At 44.2% G+C, this 16,540-nt stretch overlaps 1 protein-coding gene across 2 annotated transcripts in view; it reads right to left on the bottom strand.

Moving 5' to 3' along the window:
- ARPP21 (cAMP regulated phosphoprotein 21) overlaps positions 1-16,540 on the bottom strand; it is a 146,781-nt gene that overhangs the window by 38,723 nt on the left and 91,518 nt on the right. For both annotated transcript variants that reach the window (XM_037070763.1, XM_037070762.1), the window contains 2 exons: positions 15,735-15,995; positions 13,467-13,593 (listed from right to left, as the gene is read on the bottom strand). In XM_037070763.1, the coding sequence (XP_036926658.1) occupies positions 13,467-13,593; positions 15,735-15,995 (388 nt within the window). The remainder of the gene's footprint in view (positions 1-13,466; positions 13,594-15,734; positions 15,996-16,540) is intronic.

Below are 16,540 nucleotides of genomic sequence, written 5' to 3'. Positions count from 1 at the left end.
GGGGTCTGGCCTTCAATGGCTAAACCGATCGAGAGCACAGACTTGTCTTGCAGATCCAGTGCCTGGCAATCAGCAGGGTGAGGGGCACCAGGGAAGGGAGTAGGGAGCAAATGCTTTCCTTGCTTTTTTTTTTTTTTAAACTGGGCCTGTTGCCAAGGAAACCACCTCCTTTGTGTGGCACATTCACAGAGGCACTGGAGGTGCACTCCAACTCAAAGAGTTGCAAGCTCCTTGAATTTTGTCAATTTTTAAGACGGGAAATTAAGCAGATTAAAGTGCTTGACAGACGGTGGAAAAATACTCTGACACTTCTGTGGAGTTGCCCCTGTTTGGGGAAAGAAGCAGCTAAGCCAATAAGGACAGTTTATTTTGAAATATTTGTTGAGTATGGAAGTTCGACATAAATGAGAGGTTGGAAAGCCTCAGTTCTCCCTCAATACGAGCGTGCTTTCTTCTCGGGGAGGAAACCAGAAGCGCAAGGGTTACACTGAGAAACGTTGCATGTAAGGCTCACCGAGGTACTGGAGGGGTCTGGGGCTCAGCTGGAGTGGCCCCCCAGGATGGAGGCGATGCCCTAGGCCTCCCTGGACCTACAAGGTTGACGGCAGGATGATTAATTATCGCCATTACAATTGTGTCGCATTCGATTACGAATTGGCACTTAAAATTCTCCATTTGTTTGCTGCCAGTATATAAAAATGCAGTTAATTCCTGTATATCAGACTCTGCAACACTGTTCACTTCACTTATTAGTTCTAGCAGTTTTGTAGACGATTTTGCAGCTTTTAGGTAAACATGTGTTATCTGCAAATACTAAAAAAATAGCGTCACACAAATGTTGGAAGGATCTGTTTCCATGCTAGTACAAAGTGAGGATTTTTGAATAAATAAAAATACTGCATTAATAAGACAGTGGCATGATCTATGATTTCAATACAGGTATGTGTCTGTGACATGCATACACATAAGCTTCAAGGCAGGAAAAAAAGAAGCAAAACTAAAATTCATTGTTGTGGTAATGGGGAGTTTTTGTGTCTTAAAAAAAACGACAGTAAGTACTACTGTGTCATTGTCACAATTCATAAAATGGTGCATACGCTAAATAAAACAACACACATTACCATTAGAACCATCTTCTCTCTCTCCTAATTAATGCCATGATGTTCAGCTGTGGCAGGAGCTTTTTTTCTCTCTGGTTTATTTTTTTGTCCTCAGATTGTTTGACTCACCTCCCTGGTTAAAGCTGAGCCTTTCCTGCCAGATAGCTCTAGTTGGTTTCGACTGGGGAAATCAAGGTCTCTATCAAGACTCACTTTCTGAAGAACGCCTCGAACCCTCTGACCTCTGTGATGTAACACTGTCCATACACAGAGAATGATTAGGGCAATATTTGTTTGTAGATTATTTTTCTTGAGAAAATAAATGCATGCAAACCCACTTGGAGCTCAGCTTGAAAGATTCTACTGTGTAGTCTTGCAGTACCTTGACATGTGTTTTCCATGACAGTATCCTGCATGTTTTGGCTCTATTCTGGCCCCTCTTTCTGCCATTTATTTTGTATTCTCAAAACAGTTATAGCCCACAACGCCTCATAAAAAGTGCAATGGTGCTGGACCTACTGCAAAAATAAAAACAGAAAACAACTGCGTAAGGACATCTGGGAGAACGTTAAAAATGCAATTTTAATGAGTCTCTAGGTGCCCCCTAGGAAATGGTGTGGGAATCAGGGAGAAGATGGCAGCAGGTAATTAGGGGCTGGTGGGAGGCCTCAGAATCTTCGCTGAAGCCCGGGAGGGTCTGCTGACAACTGTGAACAGCACCTGGATGAAGTCACAGAGGGGGGCCTGGCACTGCTTCCGGGCTTTGGACAGGAGCGTTAAGTGTGATGGCTTTAGCACGTTGCTATTACGCTCTTCCAATGAACAAGTGTGCAAAAGTGCCTCTGCCACGGGATCATGCCACAATAACTGGACAAATTAGTGACTTCACATGCAACTCCATCAGCTCTAAAGAGCGTCTGCAGGTCGTTGCATGTTAAAGGAATTCTGCGGAGTCTACCAGGCACACAAAATCCAACAGCCTTCTCGGGTTACAGTCCTGTCGCTTGGCTTCAGAACGGTACTGTTCATGGGCCCCTCATTTAGATGGAGGGCCTGCAGCATTTCAGAGCAGGAGAGGATGATGAGAGTTTTATTCTTATGCTGATGGCTTGGGGAAAGGGCATGCTGCCATGGAGGTTTGGCTGAATTTGCACTGTGTCCCTGAAGAGAGCAGCCACATCCGAATAGTGTGAAAAAGAAAGAATTTTAAAGAGCAGTCTTTTCCAGGGCCACTCACTTCAGAGGTAGTCATGTACATTTGCTGACTGGCAAATTGCTTTCTGAATGGAAACATTCCACGTTGGAACACTGATGTTTTTAAGTGAACCCCTTGGAAGTGACCAATGTAAAAAGCCTCCAAAAGACTAACCATTTTCCTGTGCACACCATTGTATCTTTGAACTTGGGAAGCAAGATAAAAGAAACATTAATCAAGATGCCCTTCACTTTTTATCATTACAGATCCCTAAGTGAAGTTACAAACCCGGAGGGCTAACTCTGTACCGGCTCTCAGAGTAGCAAGTTGAACAAGAGATAGCACAGCATTCTTCATGGTGCTCTGTCTAGACGGTGGGAAAAATCGAGCCCATTCTTGTAAGCATTTGAATGTTAGATTTTGAATGCCTCTGGAAGAATGAAGTGTTCTGTCTCATAATGTGGAGGAGTGTGCTGAACGGAAAGAAATGAGACTGATAAAATGAAGGGAAAATGCAGACAACTAAGACATGATGTGAAAAGTACTCCAAGTTAGAAGTGAGAAGGCTATTTAATATAAGAAGAAAGGAAAAGAAAACAAGAGAGTTTAGAGAACTTGTGTAGTCAATAATTAAAGGCAGGAGACTTCTGGCCAAGATGGAGGCATAGATGGATACACTGTGCCTCCCGCACAACCAAAAGAAGGACAACAACCAATAAAAAAAACACATAACTTGAACTGACAGAAAATCAAACTGTATGGAAGTCTGACCACCAAGGAGTTAAGGAAGAAACATTTATCCAGACTGGTAGGAAGGGCAGAGATGGGCAGCTAGGGCAGAGAGGACTCGCGGAAGGCAGCGACTGGAGAACTGGGACAGGCAAGGTGGTGGCGGATGGAGCAGGTGGTCCCACATCTGTGAGTGGATTTTCCAGAGAAAAGGGGGAGAAAGCACCACAAAACATTCTTAACTTTTAAAATTTAGCTCTCTTAAATCATCAGGTAAACCTGACAGCTAGGGTTTAGTTGTTTGAGTTCTTTAGATTTTTCTAAAGCATTCAAACTCCTTCTCAGTAAAAATGGAATGTTAGTTTTCAAAAAACAGAATTTTTATACCTATCTCGTCACTTCTCTTTCCTTATCATCTGTAATCCAACCCTTCCTTCCTTCCTTCCTTCCTTCCTTCCTTCCTTCCTTCCTCCCTCCCTCCCTCCCTCCCTCCCTCCCTCCCACCCTTCCTTCCTTCCTTCTCTGCTACTTTCCACTTTCTGTTGTATAATAATACAACAGATAATAATACAACAGATAATCTGTCTTACTTCCTATCTTTGCAGAAAAGCAGAAATCCTAACCATACCAGTAGCGGGTAACTACATAACAAGTGAAAATGTAAATATCTAAGGTCGCATCAAAGTGCTAAAGCAACTATTACAAATGCATTGGATAAATCCCTTTTATTACAACTTCCTACGGGGCAGAGGGAACCTTGTCGTTTATATTGGTTTGGGAACCTACGATATTCAGGCCTAAAGATGGCATGATTCTTATTATTGCTCCTGTAATGTTAACCTTTCCCATAATCTCAGCTTAATACTTTTCATTCCCACATCTGTAAGTGGAATAATTAGACCAATTAATGAAAGGAACACATGAACATTTCCATAGAAACCTTTTCTAGACTGATAGTTTCAGAACATCGTGTTCCATAAGGACTTATCCAAGTGACTTCCACTGATTTTAACAAAAATGAGACAATTAAATCCTCGTGTAACTCTTAGATAATTTTCTCTCTGGTTTTAGTAACATAATAATGCAGACAGAGCATAAATTGCTTCCTCAGAGCTGCCAAGAGGAATGATTTTTGCATTGCCTCCCTGAGAGATTATTGGTAATACTCGTAATATTTTTCTCAAACATATATATATATATATATTTGTATTTATAATGATATTTATATTGGCTTTAAATATTAAAACATAGGAAAATTATATGTAGAATAATTACACAAGTAAATCTTTATTAAAATCATCAATTTTTGGAATGGTGACTTAAGATAAAAGGAGAAAATCCCACTGTCTAAATTAATATACCAAATTAGCCATGCTGCGATTCCAAATTCTGTCAGTAGCTATGGTGTTCCTTCTCCCCATCTCCAGCCAACCCAATGGGGGAAAAGATTCCAGATGAGGGGGATCATAAGAACAAAGGGAGAGAAAAGGTTTCTTAAGATAAACCGCTCTCAATTACACTGACATTGACTGCTTAAGAAGTCAAGCTAAAAATGCAGAATTCACTGTCAACTTTACTCAACTGCTCTGGTTAAACAACTTTATATAGACTCCAGTAAGGTACATTCCGCCCCATCCCAGATGTGTTTCAGAACATTAAAGAGGCAATACTGTTCGTTCTTAGTAGGAGCTGCTAACACAAACACCGTGCTGTTACAACGCGAATATTATTCCTCAAAGGAAAAGAAAGACTGCACATGTTCTTATTTATTGAACTTGTCTGCGGACCTATTAGGAAAGGACTGTGGCTTTGTTCTATTTCAAATATACACGTGTCACAGCTAATTACACATTCCTGCCAGAGATGCCCCCAGGTCCCTTCAGCAGGAGAGACACGTGATGGAGGGAAGCCGTAAACAAAGGACGACAGAGGGGATTTCCAGAGCCATCCGGACACTTTCAAAACGAGTCACCTGAAATGAGTTTTGATGGAAGCAGTATTACTTTAAATTTACAGCGATTCCCAAATGGCAAAGCATATGAAAATCCAAACCTGCTGTACCCCAGAAAGGGGTACAAAGGTCCTGTGACATGTTTCTCGAGTATTAGAACTTTAAAAAATGTGCTTATTTGTTTGTTTTTAAAAGATATTATGTATTTATTTTTAGAGAGAGGGGACAGGGGAGGAAATGAGGGAGAGAGACAGACAAACATCGATGCACAAGAGAAACATCAATTGGTTGCCTCTCATGTAGCCCAAAATGGGGGCCTGGCCTGCAACCCAGGCATGTACCCTGACAGGGAATTGAACCGGCAACCTTTTGGTTCTTAGGCTGGCGCTCAACCTGCTGAGCCAAACTAGCCAGGGCTAATGTACTGATGTGTTTATTCATTTGCCGATGAGGTTTGTTAGGCCGCCTATGTACTTGAGTTCTCAGCATTTAACTACAGCTTTGCTCTAAATAATGTTTGAACTGAACGGCTGAGAGGTTTCCAATTAGCCCCTGAAATCCCCACTCATTCTCTCTCTCTCTCCCACACACATGCACACACTCCCTATACATGAAACGAAGCATACATACTATTCATTGTTTCAGCACTTGGGAGTACTTGCTCTGTAGTAGAACCATGCTGTATTTGTGTTCTACTCAAAATTTGGATTTGTAGACATTAACGCATTAATTCCAAATACTTATAGAGTTCATAAGATCATACATGATGAGCTGTGAAATATTAGATTTGTGCCTAAAATACAAATAATGTCAAAAAACAGACTAAATTTGGGTGGCCCTTTCTCTTCGCTATGGCTGAAATAATGTACTATCCATCCCCTTTTTCTCGAGGTGGTAGACCAGTCCATCAGCATCGCTTGTGGGCAGGCTAGAATCGCAGAATCTCAGGATTCACCCAAGAATTACTGCATCAAAATAGACATTTGAACAAGCTCCTCGCTAGTGTGCATACACATTAAAGTCTGAGGAGCACTGGCAACAGTCCCCGCTGTCCCGCCAAGACCACACCACGTGAGAGGGTGGGCATGGCATTTACAAGCTCTTGGTAGGACTCTTCGGAGGCCTGGGGTTGACTTGTGTGTGGAAAGGGCTAGGAGTTGAATTGCTCTGCCTAATGAGATTAAAGGATTTCTGCCCCAGAAAGGAACAGAAAAATCTAATGGCCTATTGTACAGCGTGTATTTCTAACAGACTGACACTCTCAAACTCTCTAATTCCTCCGTGAGGAACTCCCTACACAGAGCTGAGTTCTGCACGTGTAGAATGAAGGCTCGGATGGACGCAGTCCGCATCCTGAAGGTCGGAGTGTCGCAGGCCAATTCCAGGATGATGCCGCCATCCTGTCATCAGGCAGCGAACTACCACAAATGGCACCTACATTCCCTGGCCCAGTCTGCTCTTCCCTCACCACACAACGTTATGCCTTTTATTGACATATGTTTTAAACTAATCACAATCTTCACCTGCACCCATCATTCCCATCTCTGACTAACGGGATCACAGGAAGCCTGCTGTGTAAGGCTTATTTCCAAGTTCTCTGTTGGGGCAGAAGAAGGCGATGCTGTGAAGGTGGAGAGGCACCAACTTCCCTCTTATGAGGGGTGGGGGCACGGCGATACCACAGCTCCAAGTTTCTCTCCTGTTTCTGTGCTCTCCTTACAAGCCGCATGTGTTCTATGGTACCGAGTTGAGGAAATTAAGGGCCAGATCTCCCCAGCCAGACTTTGTCAGCCTGAGTACGCCCGCTGAGCTTCTGAAACCAGCATTTGTGCCTCCGTGTGTAAATCCAGAAATCTCAGAAGCCGTCCTCCTGGCTCTGAGGAGAGACTGCACATCAGGCAGGAGGTTGGCCTTCTTCAGGTTCCTCATTTCACAAACGCAGCGATGAAACTTATCCACTTCTATTTCTGTTATTTAGATCTCACGACAGCTGCTCAGCAGAACTTAAGAGAAAGTCCGAGCGAGGTTTCTATTGAATATAAGTGAAAAGAGGGAGAAAAGAGGCGCAAAAACTTCTAAAGACCTCCACCTTTGTCTCCTGCAAGAGATTCCAACTCTGCTATCTCGAGGCTGCTGGGAGCAGCATTACTCAACACAGAGACGGGAGAGGAACACGGCAGAAGTCAGTAGGCTTAAAGAGGCCTTACCAAACCTGCACGAGATTTTGCAGTACGATGTATTGTGTAGATTTCCTTTTCATGGTTTCCTTCTGAACACTAATTTGACAAGTAAAAAAAACATTTTTATGAAAAGTGTTCTATAAAACTGGTTTTACCCCCGATGCACCGTACAGCAGATGGTTGGGAGCACAGAGCAGATTTCAAAAAGCAGAGGTGAGAGATATCTCCACAGTTTTCAGAATCCACACCAAATGATTTACTGCAGTTACAGGTTCACGTAATGTCAGAGGCACTGAGGTTCTGTGTGTTTCCACCCTCTTGCCCTGCAGCCATCTTCTCTTCCTCTTCTTCTAGTCTCAGTACATTTAAGACTACGGGGTCTTCCGGTCTACTAGGAAAGCAGGGCTGTTGCATGGCCCATTCAAACAGTTATCTACCTTGTTATGCTACCTGAATTTGAAATAATCTTACTGCCACTAAGCAGCAGCACTGAACACCTGCCATTGAAGAGATATAGGCAGCAATTTATACGAACAGCTACGAATCAGCTACATATGGTCAGAGGACCTTTACTTTCTAGACTATTTTTATGGTATGTTTCTAACTTAGGGAACAACGCATTTATTATTTATCTGGGAAGTTAACCAGGTAACAACTTCAAAGTTTCCCCTCCATCCTGGGTCTTTGGGGATTTGGGGGACAACCTTCACCTTGAGATTCACTTTACAACTTTAGGGAGTGTTATAGCTGGAGTCGTGCATATGCACCTCCCGGCAACTGATAAAACCAGTAAGTGGAAAACTGGCAAAAGTACAGGAGTTCTGAACAACAAAATAAACTATCAGGATTTGATTACCATGTATATAATGTTCCACGCAGCAACAGCAGAGTGCCCAGCGTTTCAAATGCTCGTGAAACGATCACCAAGACAGACAATATCCTAGACCATAAAACCAGCCTCAACAATTTCACAAGAATTGAACCCATGGAGATTATGTGCTCTGATTCTAACGGAATCAGTCTAGAATCAATAATAGAAATATAACAGGAAAAGCTCTAAACAATTTGGCATTCAACAATGCATCTCCAAATAGTCTGCAGTTGAAAAGGAAACCTTTAAAAAATTAAAAATGCATACAGATGAGTGAAAATAAAAATGCACTGTGCCCTCGCTGGTTTGATTGCCAGTCAGGGCACATGTCTGGGTTGGGGGCCGGGTCCCCAGTTGGGGGCATGTGAGAAGCAACCAATCAATGTTTCTCTCTTTCTCTTTCCCCCTCCTTTATGCTCTCTCTGAAAATAAATAAATAAAATCTTTAAAGAAATTTAAAAAAAAGGAAATGTACTGTATGAAAATATGTGTGGCATAGCTAGAGCAGAGCTGAGAGACTCAGCACTAAATGTTTTACATTAGAAAAAAAGTTTTCGAGTAAATAACCGAACTCTCTTCCTTCAGAAACTACAAAAACGTGGAGCAAAATAAACCTAGAGTGAGCAGAAGGAAGGAAATAATAAATGTAAATGCAGCAATCAATGAAACTGTAAAAAATAAACTGAAACAATCAGTGAAAGAAACAGCTAGTTCTTTGAAAAGATCAATATGCTTGATAAATCTAGCAAGACTGAACAGAACAAAACAAGAGAATTTAAACATCATCAGCGTCAAGAGTGAAACAGGATATCACAACATATCCGTTAGCCATCAAAAGGATAATGAAGGAGTAACACTAACAATTTTATAGTCCTGAATTCAACAACTTAGATGAAATGGACAATTCTTCCATGACCACAAATCGCTAAAAGTCAGCAAAGATGGAATAGATGATCTTCGTTGTCCTACAACCATAATTAATGGAATCCATAATTAACCCCCTTTGGAAACTATCTTTAAATAAAAAGTAAATAATAATGCTTCCACTGTAAAAATCTCAAGATCCACATGGTTTCCTTGGAGTAGTCTATTAAACGTGAAAAAAAATTTATCACAAATTTTACAAAAATTTTTTTCAAAAAGAGCATGAAATGCTTCCCAATTCATGTTCTGAGGCCAGCATTATTCTGATACCAAACCAAGACTTAGCCATCTCCAAACGCCTATTGATAAATGCACACAGGACTTTATGAACTTGAATTGCACCTAGGATGTGTCCAAGATTTTAGAGAGCTGAGAACAAAGCTACATACACTTCCCTTTAAGTCAAACTGCAAAGGGAATTTGGAGCAGGAGACACCAAGAGAAAGCCTTCTCCCCGCCCCCCTTTTCTGAAGAATGATGCATGCCTGAATGTCTTAGTTGCCCTCTGCCATTTGCTATCATTCAGCTCTGGAAAGCACAGTGGAAGCCCATGGTGCACCAGGAAGCACCAGTCCAGGGTTCCTGATGTGTTCTGCTCTAAAAACCTACTTGTGCATTTGAATAAATAATTAAACGTTACCTGCTTCTGTAAGGTGGGCATGCTATTTAGTTCCGACATGCAGGTTTCTGTGTGGTCATCCGAGCCAGCTAGGAATGGCAACACTAGTAACTGCGCTTACGTTCTTACCCTGAAGTGGCCTACTCTCAGGCTTGAAACTGCTGTCCGTCGGTGTTCCTCCCACCTCCACCACCCTTGCGGTGCGGGGTAGCCTCCTTCGCCTCTCTGTGCCATAGCTTACCTGTCTGTCAAACAGGAGCGCTACAGCTGCTATTTCCCTCGTAAGTTTGTGGTGGGGATTAAATATTGCAATGTTGGTAAACACTTAGCACACCAACTAACCCACAGGAGATCCCGATCTCGTGGTGGGTATAATTATAATTAACATTTCTGTGGCCTTTGAGATGTTATTAATCAAGAGTAAAACCATAACAACATAGGTGTTTACTGAAATCAGTATGGTAATTGACTACTAAAATAAACCTAAACATTAAGGATCCAAAGGTTTGCTCCTCAGCACTTCATTTCACTATCTGACCACTGAGACGAATGTGTTATCAAGTAAGACATTCATGTTCAAGTTTTTCAAAGCCAGATATAATTTGGAAACCATAGATTTATTTTTTTAAGCTATAACCTGGTAACTGCCTCGTAATGGAGTCTCTGGTTATCAACAATCGCCACTCCCTCCACCATTGGGGGTACCTGATAATGCCAAACTGATGATAAATGGTTTTTCCATTAGAAAAATTTCTATGTTAAAGGCTTTTATTTTCCTCACATACGCTGCTACAAAATTCAAATGCCACTGGGCAAGTTTACCATTTAATTTCTCCAAAGTTTCGTAACATTAATGGCCTTTATTTATAATCACCGTCAGCATAAGCCCTGTCTGCCACATGCTTAGCACATGTATCACCCACTGGTAGGGTACAGAGTACAAAATCACTCAGAGGACAACCTTATGACCCCTCCCAGGGCCTCAGTGTAACTCAAATGCCCACCTACTTATCAATTATGAAACACCCAATTCACTTTCTAAAATTCCACCGTGTATCGTTCTAAGGCCTTGGAAAGATGTAGTAACTTACAGCAATTTCAATTCTCCCAAGAATGCAGGAGAAGAAATAAACACTTTTCAACTGTAATTAAATGAAGATTAAGAACAGTGCCAAGAAGCAAATTGAGATTAAAATCTCATTTGGCTACAGCCGACATGATCTTGTCCCATTCTCATGCTTATCACGTGATAGCTGAGTTTTCTAGGATACAGTCTGGTGTCAGTACCAGCAGAAGATGGGAGAGGGTCGGATTCAAGGCAGAAAACTGCAGGGAACAGGGGGGAGCATGAGGCAGGGTGGCACTGTGTGGTGTGCCATGCCAACACAGGTCCAAGGTCAGTTTAAAGAGAAAGGGCCTATCTTCAAGCTCCTCCAGGAAGCCTGACTTTTATAGTCACCCAAAGGGGTTCTTTCCTGTCTGGGACAGTTCTCTGGCAAAGAGTCGCTCCCCCAAATAACCCTGCCGTGTCCTTTTGGAAAGTCTCGGATCATGGCACCTGAGCTCAGCAAAAGGCCCGCCAACTACAGGACCAGGAGCCTCCGGGCACTGTCGGAAGACACTGCACGGGCTACCTGGGTTACCTGCGTTTTACCAGCAGAGGCCATTCTCAGGGAGGCCAGGGGAGATCACTCTGGCAATTCACAGACATTCAGTGAATTCAACGCCACGGTGCACGCTGCATTGGGTTTCAGGTCTGATATCCCCTGGGACGGCCACGGAAAGGAGGAGCTCAAATGTCTCAGTCCCCCTGTGTCTACAGATGTCCCGCTTCTGGAGAAGATACTGTTCACGTATCATTTCTCTTTTCTCCGCTCCCCAACTCCCCTTCCTTAACACCAGAGACACTTGCTTCTATTTCTAGCAGAATGCTGCTTTAGAATTGCATTCTTCGAATTGCAGTGTCATTATCGCACCTCAGGGGTGGCACCTCTGCAGTGAGGTGTGAGCACCGGGCCAGTCGATGCCACCAGGCTGCCACAAAACGCACTTGAGACCAGCTAGGTCTCTCTAGGATGGGGAGGGTGGTTTCCGCATCCCACCCTTCTTAAAAAAACTAAAAAGTATCACATGTATTTTCCCTTGTGTGGACACTCGTAAGTGAAGTTAGTGGGAACCCCGAGGCTTATTCCTCATCTAAGTCTGTTGTCCCGTTGACACACTCATCCAACTTTTTCAGGCCCACCCCTCACGTAGACCCAGAGTTTACAGGGCTAGTTGGTTCCAGGACATTCATAACCACGTTCCCATCTATGGACTCCACTCCAACGCAAGACTGAAATAGCTGTTTAGAAAACTGTCACACAACGGCACCCACTAAACTTAAAATATTTGCATAATTAGATACGCGCACCCTTCTTCTTCTAAAGGCACTGGGAACTAACAGGAAGACTTCGATATGGCCGTTGGACCAATGTCTACAAGGCTGTAAATTAATTCTTTGGTAAACATTAGCAAAAGAAAACAAGACCGTGCAGGATGCAAACAACACATTACTTTGTCTATATCTAAACTGATAGCACAGTTACCACCAAGCGATAGAGATAGTAACATTTTCCAACAATCAGAGAAAACATCACCAAGTGCTTTTTAAAATACTTAATAATTTAAAACCTTTTTGTGTTCTTATTACTGAAAAAGTGTGAAGTCAATTCAGAGGTCAAAACATAATCATTCCTCAACTAATACAGCGTCGAAACAATACAAATTCTGGTTGGGGGCTATGCATTCCTCTAACTCTTCTCCCACAGACTTGAAATGGCCACAAGATGAACTAAAGAACCTACAGGCATCCAAAATACAAAGGAATTGAATTACCTTTTCAATCTGAGAAAATGCTAGCAGTATTCTTAGAATGGCTATTGGTATTAATCCAGGGCAAGGACTGTGGTTTTTGCCATAGCGTACGAACATGGCACATCTCCCGTTTCTACTGCATGTATGTATCTGTAGATATCATATACACATATACACATATTCGGTGCAGGAACCAGATGACAGACGATGACGCAGGCAGTGACGAGCCGCCATGGGAAGCACGCGCTCTAACAGGACCTACTTACGGAAGGAAGGCAGGGTCCCCAGGCCGGCGGTCTTCAGCATGACAATTAGCAGTTTTCCCTGCAGTGTGGTCAGCAGGAAGGACAGAGACCTCTCCCTAGCACAAGTCACTCAGCCCCGCCAGGCTGCTGCTGCTGCTGCTCTCGGGGAAACGGCATCCCGTCAGGAGTGTGACACAGCAGGGAAAGAGACCGGTTCACTGTGAGACCTGCTACTCACTCTCGTACAGTGCATCGGCCCCCCTTCCCACTGCACAGTGGCTGCCGAGCTCCGGCTGCAGGCGGGCGGCCCTTGAGAAAGCGGGCCGGGGAGTCAGGGTTCCACCGGGACGCAGGCTGCGAGGTCAGTGGCCTTCTTTTAAGACAGGGCTTCTAAGGGTGGTACAGAGACAATCTAACGTGGTCCCCTAGCCTGAGGAACGGGGGGAGAATTCTCTTTAGGTTAGAAAGGAGGAAAAAAAAAGGAGAAGAAAGGTATGAACTAGGAAGACAGGGGTGTGGCTGGCTCTCTGCTTCAAAATACACTAAGAGGATCCAAAAATAATTCACGGAGACTGCATTTAGCATGCACGCCTGGGACGCTGTGGTGATAGGAGACTCGCCTTCTCGTACCTGTTCCTTTTCCGTACAGAGTTAATCAAATGCTCCATTATCTTCTCCGGGTAAGGGAAATGAGCTGATTTCAATGGCCACGCATGGATTCAGAGAGGACCACCGACAGATTTATATGCAAGAATAACTGGGTTAGAGGAGGAAATGGGAGACGGATTCCAAGTACCTGCTTGCTGTGCTGTCTGCGGCATCTGCTGACCCCTCTGGGCACTGTACTGAACAGAGGCCATGGGCCGGTACTGCTGCGTGGTTGAGGTAGGGTACTGGCCAGACGGGTAGTAATATATGGGCATCTGGGGAAGAAAGGCAAACACAGTAGGGAATGACAATGGTAGGTGAAGTAACATTTTTTAAATATAAAATATACTCTCATCGGGTGGCATAATATAATTGTAGTAGATCATAAATGTCGCTGCCAAAATCCTCCCCCAGACCTGCATGTGTGTGTGTACATGCAACTTCCCCCATGAAGAGGGGAAATCTGTTTCCCCAGCCCTGGAGTCTGAGCTGGCTCTGTGGCTGGCTTTGATAAATGGTGGTTTCGGAGACTTGCAAGTCTGACCCTTACGAAGATGTGTGTGGTGCAGCTTCCACTTTTGCGGGAGAAGGGCCCAGTCCCCAGGAGAAGTCCAGGCTATCCCGCTGGAGAAAAGGGCCGCGTGGCGCCCCGGCTGGGAGGCTGCACCGTCTTCTAGGCACACGTGTGAGGCCATCTTGGATGGTCCAGCCCCAGCCCACACCATGCGGGACAGAGAAGAGCCACCCTGGCCGAGCTACTCGTAACCCACACAGTGGTGGTTGTTTTAAAACACGACCTCTGTGTCATTTTTTAGTCAATGAAACAAGCATGCGTGACACGTCTCCACATTTCCACATCTGCCCGTGGACTGTACCTCGAGCATTCTTTTCATTGCTCCATCCTTAAGTAACCAAATTTTAAAAGGTCTCCTAAAATAATTTAAAATCACTATGGATTTATCCTGTACTTCAACCTTTGGTTCTTCTAAAAAAGAAATTCACGGACGTCCAAACCGATCATAAATGATGAACATCTGTTTTCTTTTCCCCCTTCTTCTTTCTATTTTTCCATCGGTTGAAGAGGGGAAGGAAGTCACTGTCAGGGCAGAAGCCACTTCTGTTGCGGACACACCATGGGCTCTGAGCTGACTTGGCTGTGGCCACCCACTAATACTGCAACTCTTTCAGCAAAGAAGAATTCCCACAAAAAAGTCTTCAATGAAATATTCTGCCATCTCCTTGATAGTAAAAATGTATGGGAACACTTGTATGCTATACAACCAAAAGAGCTAAATAATTTTCCCAACAGTAAAGTTTAAAGTATTTAATTTATTAGCAAAATAACTGACATGTTAATGAGGCCCTTTCTCCTATAACTTAAATTTCTTTTTCACAACTCCTTCCATTCTATCGGCAAAGAGACATCATGGAAAAGGCAACTGAAGATGAACTATTAATTAACCACTTAAATGAAAATGAACAGCTGAGTGAATATTGTTTCATGGTGGAGGGTTCTGCATGGCTTGAAAAGAAAATAATTTATTCAAGACGTTAATTCAGTGAAACAGATAATGAGAAGGTGACACTGTACTTTGAGCAGCTCATCCAATACAATATTTCATAATTAGGACGGAATTTGCTTGGGATACGTGTGCATTGAAAATGGACCAGAAGATGCCTCTCTGCATTTTGCATCTTGACAGTAATCGCTTGCAATATTCTGCCAGGAATACCCAGGAGAGCGCCAGAGATGTTTGGTGGGGAACACTAACACATAATCAGTCTTTGAGAAGACAGTAAAAATCAGTGATCTGCGGTGTCTTACATGCTCAAGTCAATTAAATATGATTAATGGCTACTTGTGAGTGCACCAGTGAGCTCCACTTCCCTCGAGGGAAGGGAGAGGGCAGTGGATGTCGCCTTAGCTTTCTCCTGTGGAGGAAAGAGGGGCTGCTACCTGGAGCACCAGGCTAGCTCCAGAAAATGCTGTGAATCGATAAGAAAGGAAAGAACAGATTTCCAGGGCAGCAACATGAGGGTGTTGCCCTCATGTTGTCCTAGGGGCAGGCATGCTTCCTCCCCACAGCTGTCCCTTCCCAGGCAATTCAGCGAGCAGGGCACCACAGGGAAGGAACTGCTTTCACGTGCCTTCTGTACCAGCGATCTGGAAACTGGGATGTTTCCCCATGGTACTCGTGGCATGGACAGTTGGGTCAGTTTTCTTAAACATACGTTCTGAGACCCAAGGCTTTCCACAACTGATGAACAGGACAGACCAGGTCCTGCAGGTGGGGAATGTAAGGCTGGACCGGAAGAGCAAGACGTGTTGAACTGGTGATAAACTACTTGGAACTGGAGAGGTCCAAGGGTACCACAAATCACCTGCAGTCACAGGTGGGAGAAAAAGCTTGCTTACCTGTGCAGGTGGAGGCTGTTGCACAAAGCCCTGTGGTGAGGGAGGAGCCTGGAGGACTTGTTGGGAGATGGAAGGTCCAGAGCCCGAGAACCCGCCGGTGGGGAGCTGCTGGCCCGTGGAGGCGATGACATAGCTGGGCTGCTGGCTTGGCTGGGGCATGAGGGATGGTGGGTAGACAGGGCCAGGTGGGGGCTCAGGAGTCTCTCCGGAGGATTGTCTGCTCAGGTTCATCTGGCCAAACTGTGTGGCCACGTCTTCTCTCTGAGAGACCCAGAAGGAAAGGAGCAGATCAGCGAGATCAGCTTAGTCATGGGCGAGGCACACAGAGGCAGACACCAGCCACATACCTGTCCTTGTGGGAGAGGCAGGGAGTACCCTTTGGAAAAATAAAAGAAAGGAATCCTCTCTCCAGAAGAAGAGGACGGAACCCAAGAACACCGATTTAGTCATCCCAAGGGACTAAGATGGTAACTAATTGGACCCTAACTCCCTCTTTCAATGGAAACAAATTATTTCTTTCATTAACAGTCGGGCTCCTCAGGATGGTGCTGTGACAAGGATGGTGCGGTGCTCTCTCCTGAAGGGTCAGCCGGTCTTCCCAGCAGTGACCACAGATCTGCCTCTGGGGAGAGGAGGAGGGACTCATGGCCACTGTCACTGTGGCTGCTGCAAAGATGGAGTCAGGACCGGCATCACCAACAGGCTGGGTGGGACCCCATTTGTTTATTACGGAGTCTTTGTTCACTGGCCTGGCCTGAGATTTAGGGGCCATGCTCTTGTTGTCCAGAAGGACCTAGTACATGGAG

Source organism: Sturnira hondurensis, unplaced genomic scaffold (assembly GCF_014824575.4).
Source record: "Sturnira hondurensis isolate 20B ecotype Veracruz unplaced genomic scaffold, ASM1482457v3 Scaffold0019006, whole genome shotgun sequence".
NCBI lineage: Eukaryota > Metazoa > Chordata > Mammalia > Chiroptera > Phyllostomidae > Sturnira > Sturnira hondurensis.
Note: the sequence above shows the minus strand (reverse complement) of the source record. Positions and strands in the feature narration are given on the sequence as shown.